The following is a 23038-nucleotide window of genomic DNA, read 5'->3' as shown; positions in this document are numbered from 1 at the left end:
AATTTGATGGAAGGTACTAAATTGTTAAGTAAGGGGAGGAATATTTGTAAATTTTCATTTGTTGGCCAAACACAAAGAACATCATCTACATACCTAAACCAAATTGCATTAGAAGGTAAGACATCCTTCAGTAATTTTGTTTCAAAAAATTCCATATGAGGATTACTTAGTACAAGTGAAAGAGGGTTACCCATTGCCATACCAAGTTTTTGAGCATAATAATCTCCATTGAATTGAAATACACAGTATTTTGTACACAATTTTATCAGTTCAATGAAAACAGACTTTGAAACAGGTAAATGAATATCATCCAAGACATCAAATAAATATTCTAAAAGGTCATCAACTGGAACTTTTGTGAAAAGTGAGGAAACATCAAAGCTAACTAGTTTGAAATCAAAATTAACATTGATATTGTTTAGCTTGTTGACTAAATCTACATTGTTCATGATATTATCATGATCTGTGTAATTAATGTAAGGTTTGTAGAAGTTTCTGAAGTTTCCATATTAAAACATCAGTTGTCTTTCCCCTAAGAAAGCTAAACCGATGACAAAACAAGAGTCCAGTGATGGTCTGTGCATCACACATACCTGGGAAACAGTCTGTCGTCTCCACGGTGATCCATATGTTAGCCAATAACAGACCAGACATTAAGATCCTACACGAACATCCCGGACATGATTTATTTCTTACGTTAAAATCTGTTTATTCTATTTCTTCTCAGTATATTTCGTAGTATTGTTTGTTAATTTTATAGTCCATCCTTCACTGGTATTGTCTCAGTGTATCTTACAGGACTTTTCAAGTTCTCTTGTGAATCGAAGGTCAGTGGCATCCAGTTCTTGCTTATATTTTCAATTGTACGTGTCTCTTAAGATGAGAGTTACACAGCAGGGGCTGTTCTTAGTTCTACTAACGTGTCTCATACAACAATTTAGTGAAGTAAAAGATCTTCGATTCTCAAAATTAGTAAATGTTCTTTTCTTCTCTTTTTCCTTGGCACCGTCAGCGTGCAGGATGCGTTGGCGGCGTTCCGTGAGGCGGCTGCTGGTGGCGCTCATGTTCCTGTGCATGACCGTCAAGATCCGCCTGGAGCTGCGTCTGTTGGACTCCTCCAGCACCACCAGAGACTTGACGAAAGATAATACGACGTATCTCAGCGACAACGCGCTCGTCGGGAAGTCTGGCGGAGCGCATCTGAAGGCCGCTGAAGGTCCGGGCGCGAACCGGTATATTCAGAATTCGGTAAGGCAAAAGGAACCAGCATCACCCAGCACTGTAGATGAAAAGAGTAGTGTTAGTGTAGCGCCAAAGCACAATTCGTCACTGGTGAACGAAAACTCGAGTAAGGTTATGAAGGATAGCGTGAACAACACTGCAAGAGCAACGGGTTCTCGCCGTCCACCGAACGTTCATACGGGTCCTCAGAACCGAAAGGGACATACTTCTTTTAAGAAAGACATATTCGCCAAGCTCGGCATATCAGTTGACAGCGACGAGATGATCAAGGATAAATCAGACTCAGAGAACATGAAAGCCAGCACCAAATCCAATGAATCGATAACTAAAAAGGAAACATCATCTGAACGTAAAATTAACGAAAAACCACGACCCATTATTACCCGAAAACCTGTGCCAAGTCTGACACCAGCCGTCGAAAACAGTCCAGCGAAAGGTAAGGAATCCCCTTTGTCAAGAAACTTAGGTAAGCCAATCAGAGCCAAAGAAGTGGCAGCTCTCATCAAACACAAGCATCCTCCAGCCGTTAGCCAGAGGAAAGTCAGGGGCTCCTACACCTCCACCAAGAGAGGAGTGTCACACGAAGTGGACTCGACGGAGGTGTCGCTCACGAAGGAGGCTATCGCGAAGATCAAGACGCAACAGGAGACTGAGAACGAGCAGCAGAGGGTGTACAACGAGGAACGCTACGGCCAAGTCCTCAGTAACACCAGCATATTGCTGGTGCAGGTCAGTCATTACGAAACATTTTGCCACTCAGAAATATTCCCATTCTCTCTCTCTCTCTCTCTCTCTCTCTCTCTCTCTCTCTCTCTCTCTCTCTCTCTCTCTCTCTCTCTCTCTCTCTCTCTCTCTCTCTCTCTCCCTCCCTCTCTCTTTGTATATATATATATATATATATATATATATATATATATATATATATATATATATATATATGTATTTCTTATACTTTGTCGCTGTCTCCCGCGTTAGCGAGGTAGCGCAAGAAAACAGAAGAAAGAATGGCCCAACCCACTCACATACACTTGTATACACATACACATCCACACACAACACATATACATATCTATACATCTCAACGTATACATATATGTACACACACAGACATATACATATATACACATGTACATAATTCATATTGTCAGCCCTTATTCATTCCCGTCGCTACCCCACCACACATGAAATGAAAACCCCCTCCCCACGCATGTGCGCCAGGTAGCGTTAGGTAAAGATAACAACCACATTCGTTCACACTCAGTCTCTAGCTGTCATGTATAATGCACCGAAACCACAGCTCCCTTTCCACATCCAGGCCCCGCAAAACTTTCCATGGTTTACCCCAGACGCTTCACATGCCCTGGTTCAATCCATTGACAACACGTCGACCCCGATATACTACATCGTTCCAATTCAATCTATTCCTTGCACTCCTTTCACCCTCCTGCATCTTCAGGCCCCGATCACTCAAAATCTTTTTCACTCCATCTTTCCACCTCCAATTTGGTCTCCCACTGCTCCTCGTTCCCTCTAACCTCTGACACATATATCCTCTTGGTCAATCTTTCCTCACTCATTCTCTCCGTGTGACCAAACCATTTCAGAACACCCTCTTCTGCTCTTTCCACCACACTCTTTTTATTACCACACATCTCTCTTACCCTATTATAACTTACTCGATCAAACCACCTCACACCACATATTGTCCTCAAACATCTCATTTCCAGCACATCCACCCTCCTGCGCACAACTCTATCCATAGCCCACGCCTCGCAACCATACAACATTGTTGGAACCACTATTCCTTCAAACATACCCATTTTTGCTTTCCGGGATAATGTTCTTGACTTGCCCCCTCCCCCACCCTATGTTTTGGGAATGTCTTGGGTGTAAAGTCAGGGGTTGGTGAGAGGACAAGAGCAAAGGAAGGAGTAGCACTACTCCTGAAGCAGGAGTTGTGGGAGTATGTGATAGAGTGTAAGAAAGTAAACTCTAGATTGATATGGGTAAAACTGAAAGTGGATAGAGAGAGATGGGTGACTATTAGTGCCTATGCACCTGGTCATGAGAAGAAAGATCATGAGAGACAAGTGTTTTGGGAGCAGCTGAGTAAGTGTGTTAGCAGCTTTGATGCACGAGACCGGGTTATAGTGATGAGTGATTTGAATGCAAAGGTGAGTAATGTGGCAGTTGAGAGTATAATTGGTGTACATGATGTGTTCAGTGTTGTAAATGGAAATGGTGAAAAGCTTGTAGATTTGTGTGCTGAAAAAGGACTGATGATTGGGAATACCTGGTTTAGAAAGAGATATATACATAAATATATGTGTGTAAGTAGGAGAGATGGCTAGAGAGCATTATTGGATTACGTGTTGATTAATAGGCACGTGAAGGAGAGACTTTTGGATGTTAATGTGCTGAGAGGTGCAACTGGGGGATGTCTGATCATTATCTTGTGGAGGCGAAGGTGAAGATATGTAGAGGTTTTCAGAAAAGAAGAGAGAATGTTGGGGTGAAAAGAGTGGTGAGAGTAAGTGAGCTTGGAAAGGAGACTTGTGTGAGGAAGTACCAGGAGAGATTGAACGCAGAATTGCGAAAGGTGAGAGCAAATGACCGATGGGTGGTGGGGGAGGAATGGGATGTATTTAGGGAAGCAATGATGGCTTGCGCAAAAGATGCTTGTGGTATGAGAAAGGTGGGAGGTGGGCAGATTGGAAAGGGTAGTGAGTGGTGGGATGAAGAAGTAAGATTGTTAGTGAAAGAGAAGAGAGAGGCATTTAGACGATTTTTGCAGGGAAATAGTGCAAATGACTGGGAGCTGTATAAAAGAAAGAGGCAAGAGATCAAGAGAAAGGTGCAAGAGGTGAAAAAGAGGGCAAATGAGAGAAGTGGGAGACCAAATTGGAAGTAGAAGGATGGAGTGATAAAGACTGTGTGATCGGGGCCTGAACATACAGGGGTGTGAAAGGCGCGCAAGGGGTAGAGTAAATCGGAAGGATGTGGTATACTGGGGTAGACGTGCTGTCAGTGGCTTGAACCAGGGCATGCGAAGCATCTGGGGTAAATCATGGAAAGTTTTGTGAGGTGGCGACGGGAATGGACGAAGGCAGAAAATATGAATATGTACATGTGTATATAGGTATATGTCTGTGTATGTATATGTATGTATACGTTGAAATGTATAGTTATGTATATGTGCATGTGTGGGCGTTTATGTATATACATGTGTATGTGGGTGGGTTGGGTCATTCTTTTCGTCTGTTTCCTTGCGCTACCTCGCTAACGCGGGAGACAGGGACTAAGTTGGACTCACAGAAACACTTGCCTTGGAGTCAAGAGAAACAAGGTGTTGACCTTGGACACAATAGTAATATACTCCTCAGGGAACTGAAGGTGAGATATAACATTTCCATGTCAATAGACTAGTGATGCGTGGTGTGGTGAGCAGTGGATGGTCAGTTGTGTAAAAGAAATAGAATAGTAATGCTGTAAAGCGAAGGAAATAATGGAACGGTTAGATGATGTAATTGTTGTACAATATTTGGTTATAGAAATTTGAAATGGAGATTGTTAGTTATGGAATGGGATTGATGTTTTAGTTCATTTTTCGTCACAGAAGAGCCATAGCCATAGGGAGGAAGAGCCATTGCCATAGGGAAGAAGAGCCACAGCAAATAGGGAGTAAGAGCCATTGCCATAAGGAGGAAGAGCCATTGCCATAGGGAGGAAGAGCCATGGCCATAGGGGAGAAGAGCCACAGCAAATAGGGAGGAAGAGCCATTGCCATAGAGAAGAAGAGCCATAGGGAGGGAGAGCCATTGCCATAAGGAAGAAGAGCCATAGCAAATAGGGAGGAAGAGCCATTGCAATAGGGAGGAAGAGCCATAGCCATAGGGAGGAAGAGCCATAGCAAATAGGGAAGAAGAGCCATAGCCATAGGGAAGAAGAGCCATAGCCATAGGGAAGAAGAGCCATGGCAAATAGGGAGGAAGAGCCATTGCCATAGGGAGGAAGAGCCATAGCCATAGGGGAGAAGAGCCATAGCAAATAGTGAGGAAGAGATATTGCCATAGGGAGGAAGAGCCATTGCCATAAGGAGGAAGAGCCATTGCCATAGAGAGGAAGAGCCATAGCCATAGGGAAGAAGAGCAGTAGCAATAGGGAGGAAGAGCCATTGCCATAGGGAAGAAGAGCCATTGCCATAGGAAGGAAGAGCCATTGCCATAGGGAAGAAGAGCCATTGCAATAGGGAGGCAGAGCCATAGCCATAGGGAAGAAGAGCCGTACCAAATAGGGAGGAAGAGCCATTGCCATAGGGAAGAAGAGCCATAGGGAGGAAAAAAGCCATAGGGAAGAAGAGCCATAGTCATAGGGAGGAAGAGCCTTAGCCATAGGGAGGAAGAGCCATAGCCATAGGGAAGAAGAGCCATAGCCACAGGGAAGAAGAGCCATAGCAAATAGGAAGGATGAGCCATTGCCATGGGGAGGAAGAGCCATACCCATAGGGGAGAAGAGCCATAGCAAATAGGGAGGAAGAGCCATTGCCATAGGGAAGAAGAGCCATTGCCATAGGGAAGAAGAGCCATTGCCATAGGGAAGAAGAGCCATAGCAAATAGGGAGGAAGAGCCATTGCCATAGGGAAGAAGAGCCATAGCAAATAGGGAGGAAGAGCCATTGCCATAGGGAGGAAGAGCCATTGCCATAGGGAAGAAGAGCCATAGCAAATAGGGAGGAAGAGCCATTGCCATAGGGAAGAAGAGCCATTGCCATAGGGAGGAAGAGCCATTGCCATAGGGAAGAAGAGCCATTGCCATAGGGAGGAAGAGCCATTGCCATAGGGAAGAAGAGCCATAGCAAATAGGGAGGAAGAGCCATTGCCATAGGGAGGAAGAGCCATAGCCACAGGGAAGAAGACCCATAGCAAATAGGGAGGAAGAGCCATTGCCATAGGGAGGAAGAGCCATTGCCATAGGGAGAAAGAGCCATAGCAAATAGGGAGGAAGAGCCATTGCCATAGGGAAGAAGATCCATTGCCATAGGGAGGAAGAGCCATTGCCATAGGGAAGAAGACCCATAGCAAATAGGGAGGAAGAGCCATTGCCATAGGGAGGAAGAGCCATTGCCATAGGGAGAAAGAGCCATTGCCATAGGGAAGAGGACCCATAGCTATAGGAAGGAAGAGCCATTACCATAAGGAGGAAGAGCCATTGCCATAGGGAAGAAGAACCATAGCAAATAGGGAGTAAGAGCCATTGCCATAGAGGAGAAGAGCCATTGCCATAGGGAGGAAGAGCCATTGCCATAGGGAAGAAGAGCCATAGCAAATAGGGAGTAAGAGCCATTGCCATAAGGAGGAAGAGCCATAGCCATAGGGAATGAGAGTCATTGCCATAGGCAAGAAGAGCCGTAGAGAGGAAGAACATACATACATACACCTTCTCGCCCCACTCGTGTGGCGTGCCACAGGATGCGAAGGTGGGAACCTCATGAAGGAGATCACCAGCTCCATGGACGGATGTCCACGACCATCACCACTGGCGTCAATATTGACAACAACATTCCCGTCTACGAAGCCACAGTGTGACCAGACTATCTTCACGGGAGGAGGTTCTTCCTTTACTCCTCCGCTGCCACTTTGTTTTGGGAATTTCGCTTCTGGCCGTTTCACCTGTGCTACAAGATGGTTGGTTCTTACTATCCCAAAGAAGAGAAAACCTGAATTCTCGTCAGAAAGCAAGAAAATGTGGGTACAAGTGAGATTTCTAGGCACATGGGCCCTCAGAACGCACGATCATGCGCCTGCTCGCCAGCGCTCGTGGCTTCCTTGACAACGTCATCCCACCACCAAAACATATCCCGGGTCGCCCAAGGAAGACTTCTAGACTTACAAATAACGTCCTAAACGAGAAGTATTGAATGAGTCCCTCTCAATCCCACATTTCAGCTGCCGAACTCAAGAAATGCCATCCTAAACATCTAGGAAATGTCTCTCCAAGAACCATGCAACATCGCTTGCAAAAAGACGTTCACATTCCCTACCGCAAGACAGCTGCCAAACCCCTTCTTACCGGGACAGTGAAACGCAAACGACTTGATTTGCAAAGAAATACAATTATCAGTGGAAGAAGCCGGGGAGGGTGAGGAGGCCGGAGGGTGTCAGCCGGTATGACTCTCATCTCACATTGACGACGGTGAAACACCCAGATTGTGTGGTGACCTCGGGTTGCTTTATTGGTGCAGTGGGTAGGGGAAGATTGTAGTTCTTACCGAGAAATACTACAATGAAGGGCAGCAATACATTAAGGTGCTTAAGGACCATCTGCTTCCTTATGAGATTCACGGGTGTGATCACTTTATGCAGGATAGTGCTCTCTGCCATGAGACGAGAGAGGTGAAAAAACTGGTTATCAGAGAAAAATATTCAACTGCTGGAGAGGCATGGTAACTCCCTTAGACCTTAACCCAATCAAGACCTGTTGGAACTAGAAGGAAATCCAGCTTGCTTCTGCAACGCCTCATCAGGGTCTCGCCTCTTTCAGGAGATCAAGACCCTATGGACCCAAAACATTGACCTGGAATACTTCAGAAACCTTGCCCATTCCATGCCCAGACCTTTGCAGATGTAATAGAGGTCAAAGGAGAGATGATAAAGTAATGAAACGTAAGTGTGACATCGTCTTTGAAAATAAATGGGGAGGTGGACAAGGATTTTTACTGACACTGCACACCCTTTTAGTCATTCTGCCTTCGTTCATCCTCTCCATATGTCCTCGCCATTTCAGCACACCTTTTTCAATTTTCACATACATACTCCTCTTACTCCCGCACCTCTCTCTTACATTTCTTATTCGCTCAGACTTTACACTCAATCATTTCATTTCCAACATATTCATCTAATGTACATTTTTTACATTTACATTTTTGTCCAGGCCCACGCCTCATTTTCATGTAGCACTGATGGGACTATTGCATCACCAGACATACCCATGTTTACTCTTAAATACAAGGACGTTTCTTTCCATTCTTCATTGCATCCAAGTCTTTCGTCCCTCCACCCAACCTCTAGCTCACTTCACCTCCCATGGTTATATTCGCTGTCATTCTCATTCCCATGTATCTAAAACAATCCACCTCCTTCAAACTCCCTCCATTCAGACCCACACTACATATAAACCTAATAACCTGATTTTATTCACCTATAAATTTCTCCTTTCAGACACTCTCCAAAACTAAGACACCAACTTCTGCAGTTTCTCACTCAAATCTGCCACCGGTGCTGTGTCATCAGCACCCTCAACCCTTAGAGACAGCATTCTCGCCCCTCTCTCCAAGACCCTTGCATTTGCCTCCCTCACCACTCCATCCATAGACAAATGAAACAGCCATGGTGATATCACACACCCTTGCCGGAGATTCACCTTCACCTGAAACCACTCCCTAACCTTTGTACCTTCTGGCAAACATTGCTTACACGCTTGATAAAAACTTCTTACTGCCTCAAACTTTCCCCCCACACCGTACATTTGTCAGACCTTCCACACGGCTTCTATGTCAACTCTATCGTATGCCTTCTCTAGATCCATGAATGCCACAGACAAATCCATGTGTCTTTCTAAGTATTTATCACATACATTCTTCAAAGCAAATACCTCATCCACACATCCTCCACCACTTCTGAAACCACATATTTCCCTCCCAACTCTGATGTTATGTAAATCCCTTCACCCTCTCAATCACCACTTCAAGTACCCTTACAACTTACCAGGTATATGTACTACTTTTCCCTTCTTTCGACAAGAAGGGAAAAGTAGTACATATACCCGTGTAGTGTGAACACTCACCTTTGTCCCCCATGCCTTCACATGGCATTTATACATGCATTCAGCCGATCCATCAATGTGTTTGATGATAGTGTGGCAGTGGTAGAGCGTTTAGTTTGGTATGAGGAGTGAGAGCTTTTGTGTGTGTGTGTGTGTGTGTGTGTGTGTGTGTGTGTGTGTGTGTGTGTGTGAAGAGAGAAGAGGTGGTACAAGCCTTTAATAAAGTGTAGTGTAGCACGGTGGCTGAAGTGGATGATATTGCTGTTGAATTTCTTTAGGAAGCGGGGGAGGGGGTGACTATGCTTTTGATTGGCTATTTAGGATTTTCAGTGTATGTATGGATGATAGTGAGGTGTCTGAAGATTGGGGGAATGCATGTATAGTGTTACTGTATTCAGACAAGAGGCACAAAGGTGAGTGTTCATTCATAGAGGCATAAGTTTGTTGAGTGTACCTGGTAAGTGGTATGGGAATTTGATGATTGAGAGAGTGAAGACATGTACAGAACATCAGATTGGGGACGAGCAGTGTGGTTTCAGAAGTGGTAGAAGATGTGCGGATCAGGTATTTGCTGTTAAGAATATGTGTGAGAAATACATAGAAAAACAAATGGATGTGTATGCTACATTTATGCATCTGGAGGAAGTATACGATAGGGTTTATAGGGATGCCTCATGGAAGGTCTTACGAATATATGGTGTAAGAGGAATGCTGTTAGAAGCAGTGAGAAGTTCTTATCAAGAAAGTAAGGCGTGTGTGCGAATAGGAAGAGAAGAGAGTGATTGGTTCCCAGTGAAGGTCAGTCTACGGCAGGGATGTGTTATGTCACCTTGGCTGTTTGATTTTTTTTTATGGATAGGGTGGTTAGGGAGATAAATGAGAGTGCTCTGGAGAGAGGATCGAGTTTGCAGTCTGTAGGGGTCCTGAGAACTGATTCATCCGTTGTTTGGTGGCCTGGCGGCAAATTCGAGTGAGAAACTGCAGAAGTTGATGTCTGAGTTTTTAAGGTTGTGTGAATGGAGAAAGTTTAGGGTGAATGTGAATAAATGCGTTGTTAGGTTTAACAGTCCAAAGAGACAGGTTAGCTTGGTTGTGAGTTTGAATGGAGAAAATTTGCCAGAAGTAGTGTTTTAGATACGTGGGAGTGGACGTGGCAGCGAATGGAATCATTGAAGCGAAAGTGAGTCCTTGGGTGCGTGAGGGAAAGAAGGTTCTGGGAACATTGAGGAATGTGTTAAAAGAGAGGTCGTTATCTGGGAGGGCGAAACTGGTTATGTTTGAAGGTACAGTAGTCCCAACAATGTTATAGGAATGCGAGGCATGGGCTATAGATAGGGTAGTGCGGAGGATGGTGGATGTGTTGGAAATGAAATGTTTGATGACATTATGTGGTGTGAGGTGGTTTGATCGAGTAAGTAATGAAAGGGTAAGAGAGATGTGTGGTAATAAAAAGAATGTGGTTGAGAGAGCAGAAGAGGGCGTGTTGAAATTGGTTTGGATATATGGAGAGAATGAGTGAGAGACTGGTAAAGAGTGTATGTGTTAAAATGAGAGGAACAAGGAGTAGGGAAAAACCAAATTGGAGGTGGAAAGATGGATTGAAAAAGATTTTGAGTACTCGGGGCTTGAACATGGAGGAGGATGGAGGGCGTGCCCAGGATGAGTTGAAATGGAATGTTGTTATATACAGGAGGCGACGTGCTGTCAGTGGACTGAACCAAGTATATGAAAAAGCCGGGTAAACAATGGAAAGGTCTGTGGGGCCTGGTTGTGGGTAGGGAACTGTGGTTTCGATGCATTACACATGACAGCTAGAGAATGGGTGTGAGCAGTTGCTGCCTTTCTTCCTCTGTTCGTGACGCTACCTCACTAAAGCGGGAAACAACGAACAAATAGGAACGTAGATATGTTTGTATGTGTATGTATGTGTGTGTGGTGTGTGTGTGTGTGTGTGCAGAGAGAGAGAGAGAGAGAGAGAGAGAGAGAGAGAGAGAGAGAGAGAGAGAGAGAGAGATTGCTGTATGTATGTACGTATACAGAGCAAAATGACAGGCAGTTGACCTTTACAGTGTACGGACAGGTACACAACCGGCTGGAGAACTTACGCTACCTGGTGGAGAGCATGAGGAAGGTGCGGGGCCTGCAGGAGGCTTTGGTCATCTTCAGCCACGACCTGTGGGACCCCGCCATCAACGCCTTCGTCAGGAACATCACGGAGTTCCGCGTCATGCAGATATTCTTCCCGTTCTCCATACAGCTTCACCCATTCTCTTACCCAGGCAGGGACCCAAGAGACTGCTCCTGGAACGTCAACAGGTAAGTCGGGGAGAGGAAGGGAGAACCGCAAGGTAGGACGTGGTCTCCCTCATTTCTCGTGCCTGGCTGAGCTACCACAAGGCTGGGTGCGCTTGGTAGTCCTCCTGTGTTTTGCTGTCCCTCTCGCCTCCCGGGCTACACACGACTGACTCCTGCCTCAAGTGCCCCTCAGTCACGGACACGTACATCATCAGGTGCTGTTCTCGATGTAGGTAGGAAACTGGCTAAGTGAGTAGGTGGACAGGTAGGTGATCGTGTGAGTAGGTGTGCCAACACAAGGTAGGTAATTGGGTCAATAAGTAGGTAGGAAGGGAGGTGTATCCGTAAAAGGTAGATAAGCAGGTGGGTAGATGTAGATTAGGTAGAACATTGAAGGCATTGGATGAGAAACAGAGCAACAAGATCACAGGAAACTCAGTCAAAATTGTCAAACATGAAAATAACCGTCTCGGTTGTCTGGTGCCAGAGCCGAGCAACGTTAACCCCACGACGAACTAACTCCCTCCCTCCCTCCCTCACTCACTCACTCTCTCCCTCCCTCCCTCACTCACTCACTCACTCACTCACTCTCTCCCTCACTCACTCTCTCCCTCCCTCACTCACTCACTCTCTCCCTCCCTCCCTCACTCACTCACTCACTCACTCCCTCCCTCCCTCCCTCACTCAGTCCTCAGGCCTTTAATTCCGGCGGAACAAGATCATCGCTGAGGAGTTTGCTTCTTCACTCGTGCCTGAGCGAGCAGACCCAGCCACCCGCCCTCCCGCCTAGCGCGCCCTTCTTAGAGAGCGAGTACCATGATGAGATGCTTTCCCGAGGTGGTGATCCACCCATGTTGTGGCCAGATGAGTGGAAGGAGCAGTTAGAGAATAGGTTAATGGGTGGTTAGAGGATTAAGTACTTCTAGTGACGAAGTTTCGTTGTCAAATTTGGTGACATAATCCATAGTGTACGTTAACTACGTTATCGAATATGGTGACATAAACCATAATGTGTATATATTCATATACTTAATCGCCGTCTCCCGCGTCAGCTAGGTAGCGCAAGGAAACAGACGAGGAATAACCCAACCCACCCACATACACATGTATATACATAAACGCACATACATGCACATAGACAGACATATACATATATTCATATGTACATATTCATACTTGCTGCCTTCATCTATTCCCGTCGCCAACCCGCCTCACATGAAATACCATTTCCCACCCCCTCCAGCGAGGTAGCGCCAGGAAAAGGCAAAAAAGGCCACATTCGTTCATCAACCCTTTCCTTTACTCCCAAGACATTCCCAAACCATTCTTCCCCTTTACCATTGAGCTTCGTTTCATTGAGAACCAAAACATCCAGGAGAAAGTCGGTCTGAGGCAGGGATGTGTGATGTCCCACTGGTTTTGTTGTTGTTGTTGTTGTTGTTGTTTTGCTTTTAGAAGGGGTGGCTAAGAAGATAAATGCAAGGGCTTTGGATAGAGGGGCGAGTGTGCAGTCTGCTGGGGTGAGAGGGTCTGGGAAGTGAGTCACTTGTTGTTCGCCGATGATACAGCACTGGTGGCTGATTCGAGGGAGAAACTGCAGAGGATGGTGCTTGAGTTTGGAAAAGTGTGTGAAAGGAGAAAGTTGAGAGTAAATGTGAATAACAGCTAGGTTATTATGTTTAGCAGGGTTGAGAGACAAGTTAGTTGGGATGTAAGTTTGAAAGTAGAAAAATTGGACGAAGCTAAGTGTTTTAGATATCTGGGAGTGGACTTAGCAGAGAATGGAACCATGGAAGCGGAAGTAAGTCACAGGATGGGGGAAGGGGCGAAGGTTCTGGAAGCGATGAAGAATGTGTGGAGAGAACGTTATCTGGGAGGACAAAAGTGGGTGTGTTTGGAGGAGCCGTATTTCCAGCAATGTTATATGGGTGCGAGGCGTGGGCTATAGTATAGATAAGACCATGAGGAAGAGGATGGATGTGTTAGAATGAGATGTTTGAGGACAATATGTGGTGTGAGGTGGTTTGATCGAGTAAGTAATGAAAGGTTAAGAGAGATTTGAGGTAATAAAAAGAGTGTGGTTGAGAGAGCAGAAGAGGGCGTTTTGAAATGGTTTGGACTTACGGAGAGAATGAGTGAAGAAAGACTGAGAAAGAGGAATATATATGTCAGAGATGGAGGGAAGAAGGAGAAGCGGGAGACCAAATTGGAGATGGAAGGATAGAGTGAAAAAGTTTTGAGCGGTCGGGGCCTGAACATGCAGGAGGGTGAAAGGCATTTATGGGATAGAGTAAATTGTAACGATGTGCTGTAATGGAAGCTTTGGTTTCGGTGCATTACATATAACAGGTAATGAATGAATGTTGCGTCCTTTCTTAGTCTGTTCCTGGCGCTGCGTCATTAACGCGAGAAACGGCGATCAAGCAGTGGCAATATGTATATATATATATATATATATATATATATATATATATATATATATATATATATATATATATACATAGAGAGAGAGAGAGAGAGAGAGAGAGAGAGAGAGAGAGAGAGAGAGAGAGAGAGAGAGAGAGAGAGAGTGAAACATGATACGTACCCAGGTGCACTGTCGTGTGACGATGACATCATCAGGGGAGATACAACTACAGAATGAAATAGAATATGTAGGATGGTCAGTTGATATACAGGGAAGACACGTAGCTACGACGCATTGATACACAAGCGTTACCAGGTGGTGGTGTTCGTGTTGGTGGTGTTCGAGTCTGGCATCATGCTTGTCATAAAATCTATATTATATGGACAGGAGAGGGAACTGATTATTAATTTTGCCTATGACAAAGCTATCCAGTTTGTATAGATTTTCACTAATATTAATGTTACCATTCTTTGTATATTTAATACCAGAAGCTTCAGTGATTCTTCTTGTGGTAAAATAGTTACAGTTGATAACTGAATTAGCGTTACTCCAATACAATGGTCATCATTTTTTACGTGATTAAACTAAGCATTTGATTCTTGTCCTGTTCTTGTACTATATTTATGTTGCCTAAGTCTAACGTAAAGATCGTTAACAGTCTACCCTACGTAAAAAATATTACAATTCTTAAAAGTGATTCTGTAGACACAGCCCATAGAATTCTCTAGTAAGTTTTTGATTAAGATGATTTTTATAGTATTGTTATTGCTGGTCGCTTCATTTACATTATAGAATTTAGCAACCTAGGAAGTAATGTAAAATTATTACCAAAAGGGAGAACTAAAAGATTCTTGGTATCAAGGGGAGGTTTGGGTTTAACTCTATAAGGTTATTTCTTTGCTAAGTTAAGGGATTTATCAATGAAAGATCTAGGGTACTTTAACTCAGATCCAACGTAATACATCTTCTCAAACTCATCATCAATAAATTCTGGACTGCAAATACGTAATGCCTTGAGGAACATAAACTGGAATGATGATAGTGTCACTCTGTCTTGTTGGGCTGAGTAATAATGAATATAAGATCAAACACTGGTGGGTTTTCTGTATATTCTAAACTTAAACATATTTCTATCCCTATGGATCATTAAATCTGAAAATGGGAACAAACAATTATATTCCATTTCCACAATAACGTTTATAGAAGGCATTATATTGTTAAGTAAAGAGAGAAATGTTTGTAAATTTTGGTTAGTCTGAAAAAAAAATTATTTATCAAAAATGTAATTACGTTCAGTACTTTTCTAAGCTATTACCGACGCCCCGCTGCTGCACATTAGCCTTGTAGTGTCCCCGTTACCACTGTCATTTATACATTTATTTCTGGCGTTTTTCTCAAAGTATAACTGAATTCATAAAATATTTGTCTAAACGACTTTTGAAGGTATTTATAGTTTTATCATTCACTACGTTTGACGGTAACTTATTCCAGTGGTCAACACATAAGAAAAAAAGGCTTTTTCCCTCGTCCGTATTATATCTTTAAGCTTTGAGTTTGATTCCATTTGCCTTGGTATCCGTATTTTCTTGTATTTCGAAAAGATGCTCGTGCTTTACTTTATCGAACTTGTTTCAGAATTTGGAACACTTGGGTTGAGTCGCTGCAAAGTCTACGTTTTCTATGAGAGAAGAAATCCGCTCGTTGTAGCCTCTCTTCGTAGGCCAGATCTCTAAGGGATGGGATCAATTTAGTCGCGTCTTTGTACTTTCTCTAATTTTTCCTCGTCTTTTTGATAGTTTGGGGACCAAAACTGGACTTTATATTCTGGATGTGGTCTTACTATAGAATTATAAAGTGTGAGAATTGTTTCTGGTGTCTTATGATCTATGTTCCTGGCTATGATACCTAACATTTGGTTGCCTTTTTTTTTACTTGTTGCTTGACACTGTTTACTTTATTTGAAATTATTGCTAATGACAACTCCAAGGTCCTTTTCTTCATTTACTCTAGTTAGAAAGTTTCCGAATAGTTTGCAGTCGTAACGTATATTCTGGTCTCCAAAGTGCATAACTTTACACTTGTCTCCATTAAACTTGATCTGCCATGTGTCTGAACACTCTGCTGGTGAGTTAAGATCTCTTTAAATTACTTCGTAGTCCCGCCTGTTTACAGCTCTACTTCCTAGTGTAGTGTTCGTCAGCAGATTTGGAGATCTAAGATATGAGAGAGTTTTAGATCAATTACTTTATTTTATGTAAAGAATTGGGTCTAGGACCGATCCCTGTGGCACACCACTCGTTACGTCTAGCCAATGTGAGGCTTCGCTGTTCAATACTACACACTGCTTTCCTACGGTAAGCCAGTCTCGGATCCATGTACAGAGTTCCTCACTGATTCCGTGTGCTTTGAGATTATGTAAAAGTTTAATGTAAGGTGCTTTATCAAAAGCCTTTTGGAAATCTCAATATATTACATCAAACGGGTAATTTTTTCATTCCAATTCTGATAAACAGCATTAGAAAATTCCAGCAAATTCGTCAGGCAGGATCTTCTGGATCTTCTGTAGCGGAAACCGTGTTGGTTCTTCGACATAATTTTGAGTTCTAGAAAAGTGACACTTGTATTTCGACCAGACATCAACAACAACGGTTGCGTCAGGATGGATCTGGGAAGCGCTGGTTCATCATGGCATCTCTTAAGGAACTCAGATCGTGACTTCAGTTTGTTGGGTCTGAATAACGGCAGGCGAACTTGGAGAAGAGTGTTGGTAGAGCCGTGTGTAGGTTCGAATCCTATCACGGTGATCGGTCCACAGTCAGACCAGTCGTTCATCCTCCCTTAGGGGACTGGGGATAAATTGGTTACAAGGCTTAAGCTAAAATATATATATATATATATATATATATATATATATATATATATATATATATATATATATATATATATATATTATTTATTTATTTCATTTTGCTTTGTCGCTGTCTCCCGCGTTTACGAGGTAGCGCAAGGAAACAGACGAAAGAAATGGCTCAACCCACCCCCATACACAAATGTATACACACACACGTCCACACGTCAACTGCAGTATACCACATCGATCCAATTCACTCTATTCCTTGCCCTCCTTTCACCCTCCTGCATGTTCAGACCCCGATCACACAAAATCTTTTTCACTCCATCTTTCCACCTCCAATTTGGTCTCCCACTTCTCCTCGTTCCCTCCACCTCCGACACATATATCCTCTTGGTCAATCTTTCCTCACTCATTCTCTCCATGTGCCCAAACCATTTCAAAACAGCCTCTTCTGCTCTCTCAACCACGCTCTTTTTATTTCCACACATCTCTCTTACCCTTACATTACTTACTCGATCAAACCACCTCACACCACACATTGTCCTCAAACATCTCATTTCCAGCACATCCACCCTCCTGCGCACAACTCTATCCATAGCCCACGCCTCGCAACCATACAACATTGTTGGAACCACTATTCCTTCAAACATACCCATTTTTGCTTTCCAAGATAATGTTCTCGACTTCCACACATTCTTCAAGGCTCCCAGGATTTTCGCCCCCTCCCCCGCCCTATGATTCACTTCCGCTTCCATGGTTCCATCCGCTGCCAGATCCACTCCCAGATATCTAAAACACTTCACTTCCTCCAGTTTTTCTCCATTCAAATTTACCTCCCAATTGACTTGACCCTCAACCCTACTGTACCTAATAACCTTGCTCTTAATCACATTTACTCTTAACTTTCTTCTTTCACACACTTTACCAAACTCAGTCACCAGCTTCTGCAGTTTCTCACATGAATCAGCCACCAGCGCTGTATCATCAGCGAACAACAACTGACTCACTTCCCAAGCTCTCTCATCCCCAACAGACTTCATACTTGCCCCTCTTTCCAGAACTCTTGCATTCACCTCCCTAACAACCCCATCCATAAACAAATTAAACAACCATGGAGACATCACACACCCCTGCCGCAAACCTACATTCACTGAGAACCAATCACTTTCCTCTCTTCCTACATGTACACATGCCTTACATCCTCGATAAAAACTTTTCACTGCTTCTAACAACTTGCCTCCCACACCATATATTCTTAATACGTTCAACAGAGCATCTCTATCAACTCTATCATATGCCTTCTCCAGATCCATAAATGCTACATACAAATCCATTAGCATTTCTAAGTATTTCTCACATACATTCTTCAAAGCAAACACCTGATCCACACATCCTCTACCACTTCTGAAACCACACTGCTCTTCCCCAATCTGATGCTCTGTACATGCCTTCACCCTCTCAATCAATACCCTCCCATATAATTTACCAGGAATACTCAACAGACTTATACCTCTGTAATTTGAGCACTCACTCTTATCCCCTTTGCCTTTGTACAATGGCACTATGCACGCATTCCGCCAATCCTCAGGCACCTCACCATGAGTCATACATACAATAAATAACCTTACCAACCAGTCAACAATACAGTCACCCCCTTTTTTAATAAATTCCCCTGCAATACCATCCAAACCTGGTGCCTTGCCGGCTTTCATCTTCCGCAAAGCTTTTACTACCTCTTCCCTGTTTACCAAATCATTTTCCCTAACCCTCTCACTTTGCACACCACCTCGACCAAAACACCCTATATCTGCCACTCTATCATCAAACACATTCGACAAACCTTCAAAATACTCACTCCATCTCCTTCTCACATCACCACTACTTGTTTTCACCTCCCCATTTGCGCCCTTCACTGAAGTTCCCATTTGCTCGACTGTCTTACGCACTTTATTTACCTCCTTCCAGAACATCTTTTTATTCTCCCTAAAATTTAATGATACTCTCTCACCCCAACTCTCATTTGCCCTCTTTTTCACCTCTTGCACCTTTCTCTTGACCTCCTGTCTCTTTCTTTTATACATCTCCCACTCAATTGCATTTTTTCCCTGCAAAAATCGTCCAAATGCTTCTCTCTTCTCTTTCACTAATAATCTTACTTCTTCATCCCACCACTCACTACCCTTTCTAATCAACCCACCTCCCACTCTTCTCATGCCACAAGCATATATATATATATATATATATATATATATATATATATATATATATATATATATATATAATATATTTTTTTTTTTTTTTGCTTTGTCGCTGTCTCCCGCGTTTGCGAGGTAGCGCAAGGAAACAGACGAAAGAAATGGCCCAACCCACCCCCATACACATGTATATACATACGTCCACACACGCAAATATACATACCTACACAGATTTCCATGGTTTACCCCAGACGCTTCACATGCCCTGATTCAATCCACTGACAGCACGTCAACCCCGGTATACCACATCGATCCAATTCACTCTATTCCTTGCCCTCCTTTCACCCTCCTGCATGTTCAGACCCCGATCACACAAAATCTTTTTCACTCCATCTTTCCACCTCCAATTTGGTCTCCCACTTCTCCTCGTTCCCTCCACCTCCGACACATATATCCTCTTGGTCAATCTTTCCTCACTCATTCTCTCCATGTGCCCAAACCATTTCAAAACACCCTCTTCTGCTCTCTCAACCACGCTCTTTTTATTTCCACACATCTCTCTTACCCTTACGTTACTTACTTGATCAAACCACCTCACACCACACATTGTCCTCAAGCATCTCATTTCCAGCACATCCATCCTCCTGCGCACAACTCTATCCATAGCCCACGCCTCGCAACCATATAACATTGTTGGAACCACTATTCCTTCAAACATACCCATTTTTGCTTTCCGAGATAATGTTCTCGACTTCCACACATTCTTCAAGGCTCCCAGGATTTTCGCCCCCTCCCCCACCCTATGATCCACTTCCGCTTCCATGGTTCAATCCGCTGCCGGATCCACTCCCAGATATCTAAAACACTTTACTTCCTCCAGTTTTTCTACATTCAAACTTACCTCCCAATTGACTTGACCCTCAACCCTACTGTACCTAATAACCTTGCTCTTATTCACATTTACTCTTAACTTTCTTCTTTCACACACTTTACCAAACTCAGTCACCAGCTTCTGCAGTTTCTCACATGAATCAGCCACCAGCGCTGTATCATCAGCGAACAACAACTGACTCACTTCCCAAGCTCTCTCATCCCCAACAGACTTCATACTTGCCCCTCTTTCCAAAACTCTTGCATTCACCTTGCATTTACCTCCCTAACAGCCCCATGGATCGATGTGGTATACCGGGGTTGACGTGCTGTCAGTGTATTGAATCAGGGCATGTGAAGCGTCTGGGGTAAACCATGGAAAGCTGTGTAGGTATGTATATTTGCGTGTATGGACGTATGTATATACATGTGTATGGGGGTGGTTGGGCCATTTCTTTCGTCTGTTTCCATGCGCTACCTCGCAAACGCGGGAGACAGAGACAAAGCAAAAAAAAAAAAATATATATAAAAAAGGGGGTGACTGTATTATTGACTGGTTGGTAAGGTTATTTAATGTATGTATGACTCATGGTGAGGTGCCTGAGGATTGGCGGAATGCGTGCATAGTGTCATTGTACAGAGGCAAAGGTGATAAGAGTGAGTGCTCAAATTACAGAGGTATAAGTTTGTTGAGTATTCCTGGTAAATTATATGGGAGGGTATTGATTGAGAGGGTGAAGGCATGTACAGAGCATCAGATTGGGGAAGAGCAGTGTGGTTTCAGAAGTGGTAGAGGATGTGTGGATCAGGTGTTTGCTTTGAAGAATGTATGTGAGAAATACTTAGAAAAGCAAATGGATTTGTATGTAGTATTTATGGATCTGGAGAAGGCATATGATAGAGTTGATAGAGATGCTCTGTGGAAGGTATTAAGAATATATGGTGTGGGAGGAAAGTTGTTAGAAGCAGTGAAAAGTTTTTATCGAGGATGTAAGGCATGTGTACGTGTAGGAAGAGTGGAAAGTGATTGGTTCTCAGTGAATGTAGGTTTGCGGCAGGGGTGTGTGATGTCTCCATGGTTGTTTAATTTATTTATATATAATATATATATATATATATATATATATATATATATATATATATATATATATATATATATATATATATATATATATATATATATATATTTATTATATATTTTATTTTATTATACTTTGTCGCTGTCTCCCGCGTTTGCGAGGTAGCGCAAGGAAACAGACGAAAGAAATGGCCCAACCCACCCCCATACACATGTATATACATACACGTCCACACACGCAAATATACATACCTACACAGCTTTCCATGGTTTACCCCAGACGCTTCACATGCCTTGATTCAATCCACTGACAGCACGTCAACCCCGGTATACCACATCGCTCCAATTCACTCTATTCCTTGCCCTCCTTTCACCCTCCTGCATGTTCAGGCCCCGATCACACAAAATCTTTTTCACTCCATCTTTCCACCTCCAATTTGGTCTCCCTCTTCTCCTCGTTCCCTCCACCTCCGACACATATATCCTCTTGGTCAATCTTTCCTCACTCATTTTCTCCATGTGCCCAAACCACTTCAAAACACCCTCTTCTGCTCTCTCAACCACGCTCTTTTTATTTCCACACATCTCTCTTACCCTTACGTTACTCACTCGATCAAACCACCTCACACCACACATTGTCCTCAAACATCTCATTTCCAGCACATCCATCCTCCTGCGCACAACTCTATCCATAGCCCACGCCTCGCAACCATACAACATTGTTGGAACCACTATTCCTTCAAACATACCCATTTTTGCTTTCCGAGATAATGTTCTCGACTTCCACACACTCCTCAAGGCCCCCAGAATTTTCGCCCCCTCCCCCACCCTATGATCCACTTCCGCTTCCATGGTTCCATCCGCTGCCAGATCCACTCCCAGATATCTAAAACACTTCACTTCCTCCAGTTTTTCTCCATTCAAACTCACCTCCCAATTGACTTGACCCTCAACCCTACTGTACCTAATAACCTTGCTCTTATTCACATTTACTCTTAACTTTCTTCTTCCACACACTTTACCAAATTCAGTCACCAGCTTCTGCAGTTTCTCACATGAATCAGCCACCAGCGCTGTATCATCAGCGAACAACAACTGACTCACTTCCCAAGCTCTCTCATCCCCACCAGACTTCATACTTGCCCCTCTTTCCAAAACTCTTGCATTTACCTCCCTAACAACCCCATCCATAAACAAATTAAACAACCATGGAGACATTACACACCCCTGCCGCAAACCTACATTCACTGAGAACCAATCACTTTCCTCTCTTCCTACACATACACATGCCTTACATCCTCGATAAAAACTTTTCACTGCTTCTAACAACTTTCCTCCCACACCATATATTCTTAATACCTTCCACAGAGCATCTCTATCAACTCTATCATATGCCTTCTCCAGATCCATAAATGCTACATACAAATCCATTTGCTTTTCTAAGTATTTCTCACATACATTCTTCAAAGCAAACACCTGATCCACACATCCTCTACCACTTCTGAAAGACATAGGGAAAATGATTTGGTAAACAGAGAAGAGGTAGTAAAAGCTTTGCGGAAGATGAAAGCCGGCAAGGCAGCAGGCTTGGATCGTATTGCAGTGGAATTTATTAAAAAAGGGGGTGACTGTATTGTTGACTGGTTGGTAAGGTTATCTAATTTATCTATGATTCATGGTGAGGTGCCTGAGGATTGGCGGAATGCTTGCATAGTGCCACTGTACAAAGGCAAAGGGGATAAGAGTGAGTGCTCAAATTACAGAGGTATAAGTTTGTTGAGTATTCCTGGTAAATCATATGGGAGGGTATTTATTGAGAGGGTGAAGGCATGTACAGAGCATCAGATTGGGGAAGAGCAGTGTGGTTTCAGAAGTGGTAGAGGATGTGTGGATCAGATGTTTGTTTTGAAGAATGTATGTGAGAAATACTTAGAAAAGCAAATGGATTTGTATGTAGCATTTATGGATCTGGAGAAGGCATATGATAGAGTTGATAGAGATGCTCTGTGGAAGGTATTAAGAATATATGGTGTGGGAGGCAAGGTGTTAGAAGCAGTGAAAAGTCTTTATCGAGGTTGCAAGGCGTGTGTACGTGTAGGAAGAGAGGAAAGTGATTGGTTCTCAGTGAATGTAGGTTTGCGGCAGGGGTGTGTGATGTCTCCATGGTTGTTTAATTTGTTTATGGATGGGGTTGTTAGGGAGGTGAATGCAAGAGTTTTGGAAAGAGGGGCAAGTATGCAGTCTGTTGTAGATGAGAGAGCTTGGGAAGTGAGTCA

The 23038-nt window shown here is 43.5% G+C and overlaps 1 protein-coding gene across 3 annotated transcripts in view; it reads left to right on the top strand.

The window, feature by feature from the left end:
• Nucleotides 1–23038, top strand: part of LOC139750351 (alpha-1,6-mannosyl-glycoprotein 2-beta-N-acetylglucosaminyltransferase-like) — a 326509-nt gene that overhangs the window by 278825 nt on the left and 24646 nt on the right. For all 3 annotated transcript variants that reach the window (XR_011713113.1, XM_071665040.1, XM_071665038.1), the window contains 2 exons: nt 1013–1971; nt 11144–11379. Coding sequence is in view for 2 of the 3 variants with exons in the window: in XM_071665040.1 (XP_071521141.1) it covers nt 1013–1971; nt 11144–11379 (1195 nt within the window). In the remaining variant the exon portion in view is untranslated. The remainder of the gene's footprint in view (nt 1–1012; nt 1972–11143; nt 11380–23038) is intronic.

The sequence above is a fragment of the Panulirus ornatus genome, chromosome 9 (assembly GCF_036320965.1).
Source record: "Panulirus ornatus isolate Po-2019 chromosome 9, ASM3632096v1, whole genome shotgun sequence".
Classification (NCBI taxonomy): Eukaryota; Metazoa; Arthropoda; class Malacostraca; order Decapoda; family Palinuridae; genus Panulirus; species Panulirus ornatus.
The sequence above is the reverse complement of the archived record's forward strand: the minus strand, read 5'-3'. Positions and strand labels throughout refer to the sequence as shown.